The 19,758-nt window shown below is 41.3% G+C and overlaps 1 protein-coding gene across 3 annotated transcripts; it reads right to left on the bottom strand.

The window, feature by feature from the left end:
• Positions 1-772: 772 nt before the first annotated feature.
• Positions 773-16,388, bottom strand: ralba (v-ral simian leukemia viral oncogene homolog Ba (ras related)). 3 transcript variants are annotated; one of them, XM_034045245.3, is made up of 6 exons: positions 16,242-16,388; positions 5,242-5,406; positions 5,029-5,159; positions 4,951-4,974; positions 4,616-4,793; positions 773-3,826 (listed from the first exon to the last, which is right to left on the bottom strand). In XM_034045245.3, exons 2-6 carry the CDS (start codon positions 5,353-5,355, stop codon positions 3,704-3,706), a joined length of 570 nt encoding a protein of 189 aa, XP_033901136.1. In that variant the 5' UTR covers positions 5,356-5,406; positions 16,242-16,388; the 3' UTR covers positions 773-3,703. The 3 variants fall into 3 exon arrangements, with proteins under 3 accessions (XP_033901136.1, XP_058890070.1, XP_033901135.1); XM_059034087.1 differs by adding an exon at positions 9,525-9,655 and having other exon boundaries at positions 4,951-5,159; positions 16,242-16,386; XM_034045244.3 differs by having other exon boundaries at positions 4,951-5,159.
• Between the last annotated feature and the right edge of the window lie 3,370 nt (positions 16,389-19,758).

Here is a 19,758-nt window from a genome sequence, read left to right as displayed (position 1 = left end):
TGATTAGATTCTGCTTTATAACAAAGCTGAAACCCCTTGTGCAAAGTGTTCAATGTACTACCCTTGGCCCTCACTAGAGGGCAGCATTATGCATAACAGCGCCCTCTAGTGGACTAAGCACAAAGTGTGTTCACCAGATAGGAAACTTAAGAACAACCTGTTGCATAAACTCACAGCAACCGCTGTCTTTTTCAGCCCAGTAAGAAACGGAGGTAGTTACCGAACACTGCTTTATATTATTTTTCAAAAAAAAAATAAAGCATACATATAAGAGTTAAGCATGTTTCTGCGTGGAGAAGTTGTTTATAATAGTTGTTTATAATATGCCATTGATTTTATTGTAGCTCTTCAATTTCAACATAGAAAATCTCAAAATAAACATCCACATCTGTGTTAGAATATCAAACACATCTGTCAGTAACTGTATTTCATCACTGCTTGATCTTTTGGCCAAGATCAAGTATAGTATATTTTCTTAAGTTTAACCTATTATTTTAATCCACCTTACAAAAAATAGGAAAACCAGCTTGTATCTTTACACCCTAAACATGACCCCAAACCCAAACCCTATCTCCAAGAACTTTTATACTGAACCAAGATTAGTACTACAAACTATCCACTAGGTGGCACTATCAGCACAGACAAACAACGACAGATTGGAATGCCATATCTCGTCAGAGATGCACTGAAAATACAGGTGTTTTGAACAGGCTCCGAACCACATTTACTGAACTACATAAAACAACCACAATCGTGAAAAGCACTTAAGGTGTTTTTTTTAAATGGCATCTTTAATAGAGAGATAAAAACTGGAAAATGATTATAATGCAAATCAACACAACAGTGTAAAAATACATTGTATACACACTGCAAATATTCGCAAAACTGTGTTAAGGTACATAAGTATAACACAATATACATTATTGAAAAGTAAAATTTAAAAAAAATCTACAAAGCATGTCATGCTCACAAATAATAGTAATAAAATGATATATCCCAACCAGACAACGATGAGGGGAAGGGCGATGACGTGAGGATTTCGATACAAATGAAAAACATTCCCTTCTTTACCAGTTTAGGTATCATTAGAATACTCAATTAAACAAAAACATGTTGCGGACATTTACTGCCATCCCAGATGGAGATAAAGCCAGTGGGCCAATAGCAAAGCTAAAGCTTTATTCTTTATGGGGGAAAAAGAAAACAAAACAAACACAAATGCGTGCGAGTGCAGCGCTACACAAACGCAAGGCTGAAACAAACCACACATTGATTTGAAGTACTGTACCAGTGGCGCTGAAACAATTTTTATAGTTGGGAGTGCTGAAAGCCATTGAACACCCCTGCTTATGATGGAAGCCATGTGAAGCCAGGGGGTGCTACTGCCCCCCCTGCACCCCTAGTTCCAGCGCCCCTGTACTGTACAGTACGTTGGCTCACAGAGCAAGCGGTCTTTAATACCCGCATTGACAGTCTAAAGAAGGGGCAGCGACTGACTCGCATGCAGCCCCAGCCCAGCTTAGCTCTAGAGCTGCTCTTGGTAGTACAGTTAAAATGACCCTGTGAAAGGTAGAATAATGCCACAGGGATGAGATGGGCATCATACCCGGAGCAGCTTCATGTAAGCATTATGTGTAAAGATGAGTGTACAATAGTTATCCACTAGTATTATTGTCCTATCTTCACATCAGTAACAATGTAATGCCCGCTCATCTCTTATAAAATGGTAAACTTGACAATGTGTTCAGCAGCATGGTTTAACATCCCAGGGGCAAACCATGCACACAAAAAATAATAATAATAAAAACACGAAGCAGCTTTCTGTCTCCCAAACGCACACTGTGATTCATCGTTCTCAAATCAGGAGAAGCAGCTCATTTGCTTTTTCTGTTTTTAACCCTTTACCAGGGTTAAAACAGAATTTGTTCAGGGCCAAAGCACTGCAAGAGGTGTCGTAATCAAACGTTTGGCACAAAAGGTGTTTTTTTCGTTTGGTTTTGTTTTTCTATACAAACAAAATGAAACAAACTTAAAAACTGATTAAAAACAAACAGAAATACAATAAACTTAATGAAGTTTTTAAACTTTACTGGATAAAGTTCAATGTTTTGTACTGAAGATTATCCGCTTATCATAGCACCCCACTGTATTGCCTTTATTTAATGCTAATAGTGATGACATTATAAAATAACTTGTTATTAATACTACTGTATTCAGTACGATACTGCAGACGTAGAAAGAAGATTAGAAACACTGGCCCAAGGCATTGTTTATCATGCAGTAATTTGTAGTAAGAAACAACGCTGTCCTTTGTAAGTGAACACATCATTCAGGACAAATACTTGCTTCACAAACCACTACATTATTATTGTTAGATCATGTTGTTTTTCTAGCTTGATCAAAATAACTACTATACATTCTAGCAGCTCTTCAGAACTGTAATGAACCCGGGCACGGATTCTAGCAGCTCTTCAGAACTGTAATGAACCCGGTCACGGATTCTAGCAGCTCTTCAGAACTGTAATGAACCCGGGCACGGATTCTAGCAGCTCTTCAGAACTGTCATGAACCCGGGCGCGGATTCTAGCAGCTCTTCAGAACTGTCATGAACCCGGGCGCGGATTCTAGCAGCTCTTCAGAACTGTAATGAACCCGGGCACGGATTCTAGCAGCTCTTCAGAACTGTCATGAACCCGGGCACGGATTCTAGCAGCTCTTCAGAACTGTAATGAACCCGGGCACGGATTCTAGCAGCTCTTCAGAACTGTCATGAACCCGGGCACGGATTCTAGCAGCTCTTCAGAACTGTAATGAACCCGGGCACGGATTCTAGCAGCTCTTCAGAACTGTAATGAACCCGGGCACGGATTCTAGCAGCTCTTCAGAACTGTCATGAACCCAGGCATGGTTAAACCGAGACGTGTTGAAGAATCTTTAAAGCACTGCTTTTCCACAACACTCTCAAAAGGTAAGAATGTCAAAAGTTTGGCAATGTTTTCCAAATACTCCATATCAAAAACTTCTCTGACATGTGGGTCCTTGTTGGCAACATAATTCACTTCCCCCCAAAAATACTGCTTTCAACTGCCGATGTGCTACTGCAAAAAATCTTGTAAAGATTGGCATTGCTGTGGTATTTCATAGTTCATGAGGAAAACCTGGTAGCAGACTTTAGCTGTGAACTGGCCATTATGGTCCAGAGTTTCCAAATACAATATGCAAAGGATACTGGGTTTTAATATGAAGACAGTAATTAGAACTGTATTCCTACACATCTGTGACACTGTGTTTCACTCTGGACAATACGATGCACTGCAAACTGACTGGATTCATAAGAATCTTTCTGAGAACAGCAAAGAAAGAAAGAGTTGAGGAGGGCACTGCTCAGAGTGGGAAAGGCTGGGCAGCTAAATAGCATGTCGAAGAATATGCACCCATGACGTGAAATCCATGCCTCTTGCTTTACAATGGAGACATTCAGTAAATCACTACCGTCGTTGTGTCTGAGGGAATTTAGACGATTACAAAAAACACACGCGTTCAAAAAGTGAGATTCTGTGTAACTAGGAACCCAACTGATAACCAATACTTTCAAAACACCGATTTCTTTTTTCTTCCTTGACATTAGAAATGAGTTCTGATTTTGAACAGTTTCGTTTTTAGTGGCGACTCGTAGTGCTCCTGTGAAAGTTCCTCGGTCGGATCAAAGCAAGCAGCAGCGCTCTTTGAAGCTCCTCTTCTTCTTGTTCTTGCTGCCCTTTCCGTTTCTGTCCTTGTTTTCTGACATCTTCTTGGCTCTGACTTCCCTCATGAGGTCGAAGAAGACCTGAAACAACAAGTTCCACAGAGTGCAGTGCAGTCCTCCCAGTAAGAGAATAAACAAACAACCACCCCAGGATATTAACAGGGTATCTACACACAGCAAGACAAGGGAATCATTTAAAACAATGTGAATGAGGGGAGTCGAAAAACTTGTAAATTGAGAAGGTATTTATAATGAGAGCACTTTGGCGATTTAGTAGAATTCCCTGTGATTTATCTTGTCTATGTTGGCTCTTGTCTTGGCGGATGTCTCTACATATTGATCATTCTCTGTGATTTACCTTGTCTACGTTGGCTCTTGTCTTGGCGGATATCTCTACATATTGATCATTCCCTGTGATTTACCTTGTCTACGTTGGCTCTTGTCTTGGCGGATGTCTCTACATATTGATCATTCTCTGTGATTTACCTTGTCTACGTTGGCTCTTGTCTTGGCGGATATCTCTACATATTGATCATTCCCTGTGATTTACCTTGTCTACGTTGGCTCTTGTCTTGGCGGATGTCTCTACATATTGATCATTCTCTGTGATTTACCTTGTCTACGTTGGCTCTTGTCTTGGCGGATATCTCTACATATTGATCATTCCCTGTGATTTACCTTGTCTACGTTGGCTCTTGTCTTGGCGGATGTCTCTACATATTGATCATTCCCTGTGATTTACCTTGTCTAAGTTGGCTCTTGTCTTGGCGGATGTCTCTACATATTGATCATTCTCTGTGATTTACCTTGTCTACGTTGGCTCTTGTCTTGGCGGATATCTCTACATATTGATCATTCTCTGTGATTTACCTTGTCTACGTTGGCTCTTGTCTTGGCAGATGTCTCTACATATTGAACCCCCCACTCCTCTGCTTTGCTCCTGGCTTCGTCCACCATCACCTGCCTCCGCTCTTCCAAATCTGACTTGTTCCCGACCACAAGCAATGGGATTTTATCTTCCTCTGCCTTCACCCGCAAAATCTGTTCCCTGCACAAAACATAGAGGTCGCTGTGAACTGCTTTACTACTGCTAGATAAGGTTTTTATAAATGTGTTACTACATTAGTACCTGGAGAAGATATTTCTTTACAAACACTGAGCAGAAGTCTTATAAAGGCAACATGTTTTTTTTTGTCATATTTCACCTGAATTCGGCCGTGGCGGAGAAGGACTCGTGCTCTGTTATGGAGAACACCAGGAGGAAGCCCTCTCCGCTGCGGAAGTAGTTATCCCGGATAGCTGCATAGTCCTCCTGTCCGGCAGTGTCCAGGATGTCTATCTGCACCTCCTCTCCATCCAACACCACCTTCTTTCTGTAGCTGTCTGCCTTCGTGGGCTCGTAGTCTTCTACAAACTGTGCAATACAAACCCCAGTTAAACACAGCTTTAAAAAACAAGCTGCATGATCTCCTAGGGGTGGCAAAGCTCTGACTCACCTCGTCGTACATGAACTGCAGCGTGAGGGCGGACTTGCCCACACCGCCACTGCCCACCATGATCACTTTGTGCAGGGCCAGGGAGCTCTGGTTCTTACTCTTGCTTGCTGCCATTGCCAGACTGTTTGACACGCAAGTGATCGGTCGCTAAAAAACGTACAATACCTGGAAAAAAAAAAAAGTAGCAATGCTGTAAACAGCAAGAGAGACAGTCCTTAAAGTATCATCACATCCAAAACTTTAAAACACTCTGTCATCTTCAGTAATATTAGCAACGCCAGGTCTGGTCAGCCAATGCTCGTATGATCACGTCTACTACAAGTATAAACAACCTACTGTACCCTAGTGCAAGTACTGTCCAGTTAATATACATATTTTGACACACACACACACACAAAAAAAAGATTTACATTTAACTCGAAAATAGCTAAAAATAAGCACTGAAAAATACAATTAATAAAACCTGAAAAACAGAAGCCCTAAGTATAGCATGCACAGAAACATGTGGGTCACACAAACAGAGATATCTGCTAGACTGCCCTTGGTTCAACCTTTAACTTTCTGTACCATATGAAATATACAGCAAGGGGCAAAATATGGTCAACCGGGACTAATCGAAGCTCAAATACTACATTTTTCACTTTTTTCCCCCCCTTTCCTTTTGAGGATTAAACACTATTGACAAATCCTAGTCCTGTACTGTATATCTACAACATGTAGATCAAAACAATCTGTCCACAAAGTACAGAGCTTTTCAAATAATGCTGCTATAGATCTGTTCAGTCTGGACACACCTTCAGGATTACTCTCGGTAAGTCTGGCACATTGTGGTGGTTGGAGGATTGGCATGACAGTACTGTAGGTTGTGAGTTCTATGCCAGGATAAAAAATATTGTTTTCTCAAGACAACTAGTTTTGTTAACTTTTTGCATGCTTGTTTTTCACTTGCAGTACAGTGCATTGAACTGAGAGTGAAGTCCATTGTTTGTCTCTCTTGATTTCGTGAGTGAATCCATCGAAATTAAAACTACTGTAGCAGTGTAGTCCTATGAGAGAAATGTAAAAAGTGTCTTGTACAGTGTTCATGCTGGATGACCTTACCCTACCCTCCAGAAATATCCTCACACAATCTGTTCACATAGTTCTGTAATTGTGTAACCGCTGTGTCCAGCTCCAGTACTCTTATCTCTGTATTCTGCAGTTTTCTTACACGCCTGCATTACTCTGTTTGTGTTGATGGTGCTCACAGAAACAATGGCAGGAAGTGGCTGGGCTGAGCGCTAGGGGAGAACATTATTTCAGTGGAAAGGGCTGTTTCAGCAATGGCTTGTCTGTCATGTGACACAGTGCTGTAACCTTCTGGTAATCACTGGCAGGATGTTTCATACACACTGCTGCTTCGGTAGATTGAGCTCTCTGCATTCAATCTAAACTATCTTCAGCATCATCTGTGCGTGCTGAACACATTACCAGTCACTGCTGCATTTCAGAAGCACTTCCAGGTACACACGACCTTACCTGCACAGATCATCAAGTCAAAAGGAAAGTCATTGATTAAAGATCACCGAGTTTGAAGTTTTTACCCTTTCACCCTTGACGTGCCATTGCACTTGAATTCTTGCAGGCTGCGTGCCAAACTATTTCTGAAGATCCACACCCATCAGCAGATCCCAATGACTCCAGCATATATTATTAGTCAAAAGAACAAAGTCACAGCACCCATTGTAGCGTGCCATCTTACCACATACAATTCATTATAAATTATAAAAGACAATAACATGTATAAATCCCATAAATTATATCTGATCCTACCAAGCCCAAAACACCCATAATGTGCGTTAGACTGCGCTGCGCGTCAGTCCCGCGCAATCGCTGTCCTGCGCGTCAGTCCCGCGCAACCGCTGTCCTGCGCGTCAGTCCCGCGCAACCGCTGTCCTGCGCGTCAGTCCCGCGCAACCGCTGTCCTGCGCGTCAGTCCCGCGCAATCGCTGTCCTGATCCCCACTGGAGTCACGCACAGGTCATAAGGTGATATGTTAACTACAGAGGCTGGATGTTCAAGCACTGTAATCTGCAGTGTGTCTACTGTATGTTGTACACTTGGAACTTGATTAAGAATACATAAAACAATGCAGTTTGGAGAACATTTTGGAATTCAAATGAATAAAGCGCATATGTACACGCATACCTGAAAGCCTGGGTATTTAAAAAGCAATCACAATTTTGATTATTACATTGCTTCTGATTTCAGAAAGGAAAAGGTTGAATGAAGGGCAGACTAGTAGAGATCTCTGGCTGTGTGACCCACATTTTTCCATGCATGCTATAGTGTATCCAGGCAGACAGAAACATCGCTACAGAAAACAATACAGTGAAATATCATTTTTAATATATATATATATATATATATATATATATATATATATATATATATATATATATATATATATATATATTTTTTTTTTTTAGGGTGGTGGTATTAAGATCTGCCACTTTTTCATTCATTAAAATAGACCCCTACTGTACAGCACACCAGGCTTCTGGCCCCAGAGAGCTCAATCTACCGAAGCAGCAGTGTGTATGAAACATCCTGCCAGTGATTACCAGAAGGTTACAGCACTGTGTCACATGACAGACAAGCCATTGCTGAAACAGCCCTTTCCACTGAAATAATGTTCTCCCCTAGCGCTCAGCCCAGCCACTTCCTGCCATTGTTTCTGTGAGCACCATCAACACAAACAGAGTAATGCAGGCGTGTAAGAAAACTGCAGAATACAGAGATAAGAGTACTGGAGCTGGACACAGCGGTTACACAATTACAGAACTATGTGAACAGATTGTGTGAGGATATTTCTGGAGGGTAGGGTAAGGTCATCCAGCATGAACACTGTACAAGACACTTTTTACATTTCTCTCATAGGACTACACTGCTACAGTAGTTTTAATTTTGATGGATTCACTCACGAAATCAAGAGAGACAAACAATGGACTTCACTCTCAGTTCAATGCACTGTACTGCAAGTGAAAAACAAGCATGCAAAAAGTTAACAAAACTAGTTGTCTTGAGAAAACAATATTTTTTATCCTGGCATAGAACTCACAACCTACAGTACTGTCATGCCAATCCTCCAACCACCACAATGTGCCAGACTTACCGAGAGTAATCCTGAAGGTGTGTCCAGACTGAACAGATCTATAGCAGCATTATTTGAAAAGCTCTGTACTTTGTGGACAGATTGTTTTGATCTACATGTTGTAGATATACAGTACAGGACTAGGATTTGTCAATAGTGTTTAATCCTCAAAAGGAAAGGGGGGGAAAAAAGTGAAAAATGTAGTATTTGGGCTTCGATTAGTCCCGGTTGACCATATTTTGCCCCTTGCTGTATATTTCATATGGTACAGAAAGTTAAAGGTTGAACCAAGGGCAGTCTAGCAGATATCTCTGTTTGTGTGACCCACATGTTTCTGTGCATGCTATACTTAGGGCTTCTGTTTTTCAGGTTTTATTAATTGTATTTTTCAGTGCTTATTTTTAGCTATTTTCGAGTTAAATGTAAATCTTTTTTTTGTGTGTGTGTGTGTGTCAAAATATGTATATTAACTGGACAGTACTTGCACACTTAAGTTGTACCTTCCTTCCTTTGCTGTCTTCTACAATTAAATCCCTACGGTCACGGGCACATTCTTCTGGGGTTTGTGTGTGTACGCATTTTTGTACACTTTGCCACAATTCTGTTTTAAATCCTCCGTATCTTAACTGTAATACGGCTTTAAATCCTGCTAACAAGCCTCCATCCTGATTGTAATCTTGTTTTAAATCTCGCAAACGGAGTCTCCAATAGAAATGTAGGAATGTGCTGTCACTCAGTAGTTGGGGCGGGTTTAAAGTATTCAGAACTAATCAAGGAAGGAAGGCGGGACATTGCCCAGCAGCACTGGTAAATATATTTATTACTATTTTTGTAGTAGGTTTTATTTTTTTAAATGTGAAAAGGGTAAAGTCAATGTGAATAGATTAACCATTTCCACAGGTTTTCCGGTGTTTTACGGTGTTTATTGGCTAGCCACCGATTTAATTTCTTTGTAATCGGGGGTGTTTTATCTGGTTTTATCGGTTGAAACCGAATATCAGAAAACCTAGCTATACTGAATCCAGCCAGACAGAAACTGCAAGCAGCTACTAAAACATAAATGGATCTGTCTTCTCTAGGGTAGACAGCCTGTTACAATTCATTACAGTTCCCAGCGAGGGCAGAATTACCACAGCAGGCAGCCGCTAACCTGAGCCCCGGGAATCAGGGTCGCTGGATTCGCTTTCTGGAAACAGGGAGAGTGACGCCTGCCCTTACTTCTTCAGGAAGGTTATTCCAGCTTGATGGAGCAAAACAAGCACATCCTTTCCAATAGACTTCCTACAGTAAGAGACCCAAGGCTTTGTTTTACATTGCGTGCAGTGCAGTATACAGACCCAAGTATAACTTACTTTGACACGCCTTTCCTTTAGGCATTGCCCTCACTATGTGGAAATGCTACCATCAGGCTGGCTCCTTGCCCTTGCCACACCCACAGTACTCTGTGCTACAGTACAGCACTGGAGCACACACTGACCTTTACATACGCAGCACGACTGCGACAGCAGGAAGGCAGTACATTATACAGTGGCTTTGACAAGCAAGTTTACAACGTGATGCCGGTTCAGCGGTCAGGATGAGCTCGGTTTACTCTTGTGTGGTTCACATAGATAGGAATTGAATCTATTCAGTCTTGAACAAAGAAGACTACACGGTGATCTGATTCAAGCATTCAAAATCCTTAAAGGTATAGACAATGTCGACCCAAGGGACTTTTTTGACCTGAAAAAAGAAGCAAGGACCAGGGGTCACAAACGGAGATTAGATAAAGGGGCATTCAGAACAGAAAATAAGAGGCACTTTTTTACACAGAGAATTGTGAGGGTCTGGAACCAACTCCCCAGTAATGTTGAAGCTGACACCCTGGGATCCTTCAAGAAGCTGCTTGATGAGATTCTGGGATCAATAAGCTACTAACAACCAAACAAGCAAGATGGGCTGAATGGCCTCCTCTCGTTTGTAAACTTTCTTATGTTCTTATGTTCTTATACAACTTAAGAAACTACTTGTTTTTGTATACCGTGCCTCGCAATAGAAATACATGTTTAAAAAATATTAAAATCAATAAATAAATAAATAAAAAAAAAAAAACTTGAAAACTAAATAGTTTTAGTTTTACTTTCCCAACTGTAAACCTGGTAAAAATTTTCCACTTGGAGCAAAGTTTAGTAAATCTTGCAATGCTACTGTACTTGTATGCCGTACAGTACCTTAGCTAATCGGGGCCTGCGAAACCAGCGGCGTATGGTAAAGAATATCAAATTCCACTTGAGCTGAGAAAGGGAGTGCTGCCCGAAAGGAAGTAACATTCGATTGTGGGACAGCCACAGTCCAGAGGTATCCTGTGCTAGGGGTCTGGCGCTTCACAAGCACAGTCTGTCTGATCATACCAAAAAGGCCTTTTCTAATCTGTTTGAATGCTAGAGAACACAAGAGCTTCCAGTACAGGCTACTGGGATAATTCAGCGTGACGGAGAGAGAGGCGAGGAAGGCACTGAATCTCAGTTTAACAGTACAGCAGCCCTGCTATCCTGCAGCACAGTGCTGCTGAATAAAGATAAACCTGGCTTTGAGTAGCGTGCATACATTTAAAACAGCGTCCGGGATAAAGCATTCTCAATGAACTTCAATGAGCAAAGGAATAAACTACTGTCGTGTACTGTAGTTCAGTAACCAAGAGTTCAGTAGCTTTATCTGTTTCATATTTTAAATTAATTTCTTTCATAAGGTCCCCCCTCCCATGATCACTATATGATTAAGCATGTTGGGTTTCTCTCACTCACTTCACGGGTGGCTCAAGTGGAGGTATTGTCTGGATCACAAAAACACCCCGACAATTCAGAACAGTGCCTAGGCTTGGATTCCTCACACACGTAATCATGGACAGGCAGCCTTGCGCTTCAAACACACAACATCTGCTCCTCAAGGAACTAATCCACGTGTGTGATGTTACTCCTTGTTCAGTGCAGCTGCCAGCACTTGGTCTTGGGGCATGTCTAAGGGTCTGCAGTCTCCGTCCTACTCCTAACTCACCTGGCCCATGCTGCTGTACACTGGGGCTAGAAATAAGAATACAGCACACACCTCAGCAAGATACTGCCTTAGGGAATCCAAACAGCACAACTAGCGCCCGAGTATAGGGACTTATTCAACATACACACCCTCCTTCAGGGCTTCAATTTCAGAGCGGGATTGTGGGAATCATGCATTTTCCAACTTGCTCCCGCATGTCAGCAACTTTCAGTGTGGGAAAATTTTTAAGACATGCCTGAAACACTACAACAGTGTCTAAGGAAGTGGGTGTCAGTGATGAAAGCACTATGAGCCGCATTCTGAGTAGTTGGTTAAAATAAATAAATAAATAAAAGTAGTGCTGGATATTTTAAGTGCCGCGAGACTTTATTCTCTCGTATGTGATTCTCGGCCACTATCTTTAAACATTATAGAAACTCAGTACACTGCAGTAAGTAAACAGTTTTGAAAAAAAAGTCTAAAAGATTAAGTCGTATTAGGTGTTTTGCAAGCGGTGACTTTCGCTTTAACTCTTAAAACTTAGCCCCATTCATTTTGGGGCGCCAGCGCACTGAAGGTTACACACATCTTGTTTATAAATTACAGACTCGGGGCTTTCCAAAGACGTATTCAGTGTGTGTATGCGGTACTCCTAGCCGGAACTACGATCGCCTGAAGTTAAGCCTCTCCTCATGTGACAGAGTTCACAGCTTAGGTTTCAGTTTTGAGTCTATGGCTCTGTCATTGTAGCAGCTAGACTGAAAGGGGCCGGCCGTATCGTTGGAAAGCTTGACCAAACATTATTTTTTTGGAAAAGCATTCCAAAAAAAAAAAAAAAATTAAAAAAAAGAAAGAAAAGAGAAAAGCACCTTTTTCTTCTGCTGCATGCAAAAACTTCAGGCAATGGCAAAAGCAATGGAGAGTGCTGTCTCACCAGTGTGAATGATGATATATATATATATATATATATATATATATATATATATATATATATATATATTTTATATGCAAAAGTGCCTTTATTTTTGCCATTTCCCCCTAAAATTTGGGAACCCGCCCCCCCCCCCCCCCCATCGGCTGCAGCATAGGGGGGAAATCCCCCCAGCACACAAAAATGAAATTCAAGCCCTGCTCTTTCAGTACAGCAGGCATCTGCTGCATAATGACCTGTAAATGAATACAGAGGAGGAGAGACACACAGAGGCAGAAGAGAATGCACAACCTTCTCTGGGTCTGCCTTGTAGTGGAATTGGAACTCACAGATCAGATGACTTCTGTTTCTCATACTGATTTTTATGAAAATACAAACTTGCCTAACATGACTTGATACACTTTGTTTCAGCCTCTTGTACGGCAGCTATTGTGGAAATGAACATATTTCAGGGAATCCGACTTCTTTAATGAGAACGAAAATATCCAAAAGACAGTAAAATGGCCAAAATGTACCTCATTAGGGCGTTACTTACTTCTGCTGGTTAACTGCCAATGTCATGCCACATCTACTTCTTAAACAAAACAAAATAAAAGGCTCCTGATGAACTGGAATTTTAAACCGTTTAAATATTTACAAAGCAGGGATCCGTCCCCTCAGAACGTGGAATTGTGACAGGGTGCTCGGGTCACGTGTGTGGGTAACCGCTGATACGCAAGACAGAGAGACGTGGGACTGGAGCTGAAACGCTGCTCAGGCACGCAGGATTTATTAAACACAAAACAGAAAGTAAACAAAGGGGTCATGTGACGCTACCAGCGATGGTAACACACAGAGGACCCACACAGCAAGCTGTACAAAAATACAAAATAAAACACAGTACACAGTACAAAAACGTGGCGGCCCGCTCCAGGAACTGGCTACGCTACGTAACCCTCGCTATACATTACTTGGGATCGATATCCCCTAAAACTAACCTACTTATCAGCAGGTATTCGTACGACGACTCCTGCGCTTCATACGGCCTTGGCTGGGCGTTGCCTTCACAAGCACCGGAGAGCAGATACTCTCCTCCTGAGTGCACGCAGCGCCCCTCTGTGTAGCATGGTGGTGCAGTCACCCAGAACGATCCCCACCAGATGTTTTTATGCTGACGGACACTCAAATCGAGACCCGCCCACCTGTTGGTTGAGGACCGGCACAGCCAATCACTCGCTGCCCTTCCTCTCAACCAAACCTAGCAGGCAGCAAGTCTCAATTGAGCGCCCGTCTGTAAACAATCATTCAAATCAAACATAACAACTCCAAAAAGGCACACACAATAAACCCTTATCCACATATAAATTACACCAACACTAATTTCCCCTGTTACAGAAATGTATTTAAAACATTCCAAAAGGGAAGCATTCTGAACTGTAGGGACAAAGGCTCTAGAAAATAAAACTGCACCAATTTCAAATCTACCCAGCCTGCAGTAGCACAGTGCAAAGCAATTGAACTCACACCTCCAGCCAAAAGTTCAACTGAGAGATCGATGTGCACATAAAACAAAAAGCACATGTCCTGTTTTAGAGCACAGAGAGTTATTCTACTTAAGATCTGCTGCAAAGCAATCCGTTAGAAAGCAGGTCTATAAAAAAAATAAATAAGAAGATGTACTCTCCTATTACAAAGTGTACCGCAATTACTGCATTGTGGGCCTGATTTAACAGTCTGAATTCAATAATATTACTCTTGTAGACAACATTCAATGGAACCAGCTCCCCTTACCACAGCATTACAAGACGCAAGCTGGGAGGAGAGCACAGACATACACAAATCAAAAGGGAGTTCTTTCCCCCACACCACTTCTGTAGTTGGCATTTTGCCTGCTTTGCCCCCCTCTTACCTTGAAAGGGATTATCCACCAAACAAGAGCATTGGAAGAGCAGTGGTACCACACCGCTCTACAGGATGAGAGGTGTGTTTGGGTTTTATTACAGTACAGCGCTTACTGTTTAACAGAGCAGGCTGTTTCCCAAACTGTGATCAGGGAGTCGCTACGGAAATATTCCCAAATTTAGGAAATAGATCTATTCTGTACATTTCCACACAACCAAGCAGTGCGCCTGCTAAACTACATATTGCATTCAACTACATGTTACACTATTTATAATCCATCTACACATTTCTAAAGAGCATGACATTTTACACTTACAATCCACAAAACAATTAACACATTTGCCCAAAATGTTAACTTTTGAAGTTTAAAATGTAGCAGTGAGTTTTTTGTTTTGTAAGGAGGAAGGCCTATCCCCTACACATGTTGCACCATCTAACTGCACCAATCAGAACCCTAAATTGCCCCTCTTCACATCTGATTCATGTGCAGCACTCCTCCCTGGTATATAAACACCGAAATATCCACCCTGAGAATGCCTGAGCAGTGACCCCTGAAGAGAGAAGTGTTTGTTGACAAAGGAGGATGGGAAAAGGTGTGATGATAACGCTAGACGGAAATAAGACTTTCAGTGCAGAGCAGTTTGATCCATTCCTGGTTTTGCTAGGAGTTTAATAAGACTCAGCTGAGCTTGTTAGCTGTACACCGTGGAGTAAAGAGTGAAACTGACATGCAAGAGGAGTCTTATTTCCATCCCTGGATATACAGTATTTATATTCATTACAACATATCCAAGCCTACAAAACAGTTAAAAAGCTGTGCTGGTTTGTCATTCTTGGAACAATAGCCTAACTAGTAATACTGTTAGCTGACACTGAGTGAGTACTATTTTTTTAAACAAAGGTTAGACTAATAAATAAATAAATAAATAAATAAATCATTTTCACCATACAATACAGCATGAGGAGGTGTGGGCAACACAGAAACAGAATACACATGTCACTTAAAATGCAATGCATGTGCACCAAAAAAAAGAAATGATAGCACCGTACAAAACTTTAAAAGGTGTCCTGCACAGTTAGTCAACGGACACATTTTAGATACAAAAATCACATGAACTAATCAAATCTAACGCCATGTACCTACTGTATCTGGCCTATGTGCCAACCGCATACAGATACTGAGAGCAGCCGGACCAGCGGCGCGGTTTAATGGACTTTGATCCAGGATGATAGCACTTTTTTTTTTTTTTATCTAATACTCAGGTTGGATACATTGTACACGTTTATTGGAAACAAATAATTGTAATGATCAGGAGTGCTACAACATAACAAACAATGGTTACAACTGTAACCCTGCATTTAAAGAGCCCTGCCTGTACCGTACCATTCAGGGCACAAGGCACACTTTAGAACAGTCCACTAACCCACCCGTACCACTCAGGGCACAAGGCACACTTTAGAACAGTCCACTAACCCACCCGTACCACTCAGGGGACAAGGCACACTTTAGAACAGTCCACTAACCCACCCGTACCACTCAGGGGACAAGGCACACGTTAGTACGGTACACTAGATCCACTGCATATTCTTAGGGTTGTCATTTAAACATATCCTTATTTGCTTACAAAGAAATGAAGTCGGTTTGAATCGCATGTTACCTACGGCACAGTGTATACTGTTGTCGTGCATGTTTTACGTGAAAGACGGATTAGTACTTCAGTTCCGCTGCAACACAAAAAAAGTCAGTTTTTCACAACTAACCCTTTCACTAGTTTCACATTCCTAATAGACCCACCCCTATCCGAGTCGGCGAAGCAATCTCATTGGACCAATGTTGCCTCAAATGTCACTAGACACCGCGACCGGAGTACCTGAGTGGTCCCGGGGCCTGTCAATCGTCTGACGGCTCTCTACAATCTGCTGGGTCTCTCCCTGTCCAAAATGATAATACAAATGGGCTCTTTTTTTTCCGCTGCTACAACCGTAACCGGGGAAACGTTAAAAAGGCTAATCGAGCGATTTGATAAAACGATAGGCGCTTACCGAGTTTTAATGGGCGAATCTCTTCTTTGTGGACGCTATCTTGATGCAAGCAGTACCTGAGGGCGGCATAGACCATACCAGCTCCACCACTAAAACCCAACCCAGTGACTACTGCTGGCGAACCCCACCTTCCGGGACAATATCGTGGAAAGGGGCCGGGGGGGACGGGAAGGATGTGACGTCGTAAACAACAAGGCGGGGGGAGGGGGGAGTAGGGTGCTTGCTTCTAACTTTTACAAGTACATGATAATATTGACAGATATTTAAAATAATTAAATAAATAAATAAATAAATAAATAAAGTACTTGAAATTTCAAAGTTATGGTACAAGTCCTGCCACTGACACAACGTTTTCTGGAGGGCACAGGTACATCATTTAGAATAATCTGCTAGTGCACGTTTATCTACTTTAATATACAGATACAGTAGATATAGATTACAATAGATATAATCCGTAGTTTATGCCTTTAGAATGTTGCAAAAACAAAGCAAACCTCAGCACTCCACACCAGTTCTATTTGTAACAAAATGTCTTTTAAAGTACATTTCAAACTTTCTAATAACATGTTAAGTCAAAATTTATGAAATCAATATATTGTACTGTACTTTTTTTTTAATGAAATCTCAGTAGTGGGACTGAAACAGCCGCGTCTCTGATCGCTGAAATGTAAACAGATTAAATCTAGGATGTTCTCAGTAGATACCAGTTGAGAAGCACTTCCTATTTCCTTTTTAATGCCGTATCTGCTAGGTGACCCCCGGGGTTGGTATCTAACCAGCTGAACAACATGTCCTTGAAATCGGGCTGCGTCTCTCCATCCATCTGTCTCAATAACGCAACCGGAGATCCTGGGCTGTACCTCCAAGAACTACTAACCCACTATATTCATATCTGTTCCTAGAGACCACAAAATACCAAAATAATTTCTTAAATCAAGATCTTGTTGCTGTCGTCCTCCTTGTTTGTGGAACTCTATTCCACTGGACATCCGGCAGCTGGAAACACTGGATTCTTTTAAGTGTAAATTGAATTATTTATTTATTTATTTATTTATTTTCCCCTGGAGTGTATATGAGCTCTTTTGTTTTGTTTTATACATTGTACAGCGCTGTGGGGTGCCATGGAGTGAAGGGCGTTATGTAAAATACATTATTATTATTATTATTATTATTGTATTGTATAAAGGGAAAGCTTAAAAATGGTACAATAACAACAATATGCAAGGACCTCTTAGTATATTCGCTTCGCTTGACTCTCGTATGACTGTTCATGTGCTTACAGTATGGTCTCAAGAAAACCCTGTGCATGCTATAGCTAGAGTACATTGGTTTTGTGGTGACCAACCCTGGTCCTGGAGATCTGCAGGGTCTTCTGGTTTTCATTCCACCCGAGTTTTCAATTGTTTTCTAATTGCTCAGCACTGACATGTTTCCTAGGACTCTGGCCATTGATGATTTAAAGAGACCCAGAAAACCTGCAGGATTGTGGCTCTCCAGGACCAGGGTTGGCCACCCCTGCATGCAATTAAACAAGTCTGAGTGCGTCTCAGAGAGGGTATGTTGAGAGTTTTCTGGCTGTAGGAAAGATTCAGTCACGTCAGCAGTACTAAAACTGTGATTTTAGAGGATAGGGTATGAAACTGTGTTTTGTCTTACAACTGAAATGGTTTATGTAAGAAGTACCAGTTTATTCAGGGAACAGGGGGGGGGGGGGGGGGGGGGACCTTGTCAATACTAAATATTACCTCAACATCAGATCTTAACATTGAGAAATAACTCTTCATGCTACGAATTCGTTTTACACCCTAAATAAAGTGTGCTTAGGAAAATATTTAAACTCCTTGATGACCAAACATGCTACGCTGAAATTTTAATAACAACAATACATTGGTATTAGTTTATAACTGATCTTTCTTTCTCCCAGAAGAAAGACCCTTTTGTTTTAATATCTCCAAGCTGCTGCACAATGCTGTAGAAATGTGGGATTCATTGCTTTCGTTCCAGTTCTCTGTGTATTTTTAATAATTTTAAAACACACAATTGTGAAGACGCCTGTCCCATAGAGGGTTAAAGAAGCACTGCTATTTCCCCACGTGAGGCATGGACTGTACAATTAGCACATGCTGTCTCTCACTGAAACTCCCTCCCAAGCTCATTGCTACAGTATCTGGCTTTTCTCCTGCATACTAAACTAAACCTCCTGTATGCATGATATACAGCTTAGTGGTGTCACTCCCCTTATAAAAGGTTTCTCACAGTAAAAGCTTAACAAATTGTCAAGCACAGCAAAAGCATAAAGCATAGGTAAGCACTGTAATGAATAGCAAGGTGCAGTAAAGCATATCAGTAAACCTGGCTAAGCTGTGATAAATGCATAGCATGGGAAAACTGCAAGAGATACAGTGAAAAAATACTGTGATAAACTTCTATATTGGTCTTACCACTAAGCTGTGTCCTAAAATGTATAAATGCAGTTATTGCTTCCCTTACACCTCGCTTTATCCCTAAGCAAACACACAGAACAAGGTATGGGAACTTCCTGAAGCTGAACAAGGCCTGTGTTAAAAAGCCCCCTTCAGCTTTTAAAGAGGGCTTGCTTTCCTGTGCTGGATAGCGGGCTGACCTTTATTCTGTGTCATGAGGCTTACACCTGCGTTTACATGCTCATCTGTTGGGACTGATGCTGTCGTCACACTTTGCAGAAAGGTGTCCGCGGTTTCACCTCCCAGCCCGAAGTAATTTACTTCACAAGGGATCCTGTTTCAGTTTGCTGCGACCAAACACACTGCCAAGTTTCAGATCACCCCATGTCAAAAAATGAAGAAACAACCACAGAGTATTACCAGGGTATCTACACACAGCAAGACAAGGGAATCGCTTGAAACAATGTTAATGAGGAGAGTTTAAAAAGCCGTATATACAGTAGAGAGAGCCTGCTGGTATTGCTGGTGGTAGAAGGGTGTAAACTTGCAGTTTCTGGCCTTCATTTGAACAAAGAAATTTTCATTATTAAGGTTAAAGTATTTTATTTTTGTAATATTGTATTTCTGATACTGACTCTTACTCTCCAGGACTCTAAACCACATCTGATATGCACAGCATGAAAAGTATTTGCCAGCTTTGTGAAAGTTCGTGGAATGGATTTGATCAGCTTTCTTCATTATTTTACATGATTGAATGACACACCTGTTGGCTGGTGCGCCACACATTACACATTGAACTTTTATAAGGGTAATTATGCCACACAATACTGCAGTATAGTAAAACATTACCAGAAGACCTTGACACAAGAAGAAATAATGTCCTGTCATTTAAAACATACAGTTATTCTTGTCAGGAATATAAGATAATTGAGCACTTATAATGAAGGGATTTTAATTCAGATGGAATATGCACAGTCCTCGTGCAAAAGAAACTATATTCACTTCATCCATTTAGTAATAGCGACAGAGCCCACCACTGTTTACTTATTCCTCATCTTTTTTTAAACAGAATTTTACATGATCACTTTGGGACA

Source organism: Acipenser ruthenus, chromosome 11 (assembly GCF_902713425.1).
Source record: "Acipenser ruthenus chromosome 11, fAciRut3.2 maternal haplotype, whole genome shotgun sequence".
Lineage (NCBI taxonomy): Eukaryota > Metazoa > Chordata > Actinopteri > Acipenseriformes > Acipenseridae > Acipenser > Acipenser ruthenus.
Note: the sequence above shows the minus strand (reverse complement) of the source record. Positions and strands in the feature narration are given on the sequence as shown.

Coding starts and splice junctions, on each gene's coding strand:
- ralba (XM_034045244.3), bottom strand. CDS start 5,355: ATGGCAGCAAGCAAGAGTAAGAACCAGAGCTCCCTGGCCCTGCACAAA. Junction 4,794..4,950: donor TCCGCCACGGCCGAATTCAG/GTGAAATATGAC, acceptor TGTTTTGTGCAG/GGAACAGATTTTGCGGGTGA. Junction 3,827..4,615: donor CAAGAGCCAACGTAGACAAG/GTAAATCACAGA, acceptor TTGTTGTTTCAG/GTCTTCTTCGACCTCATGAG.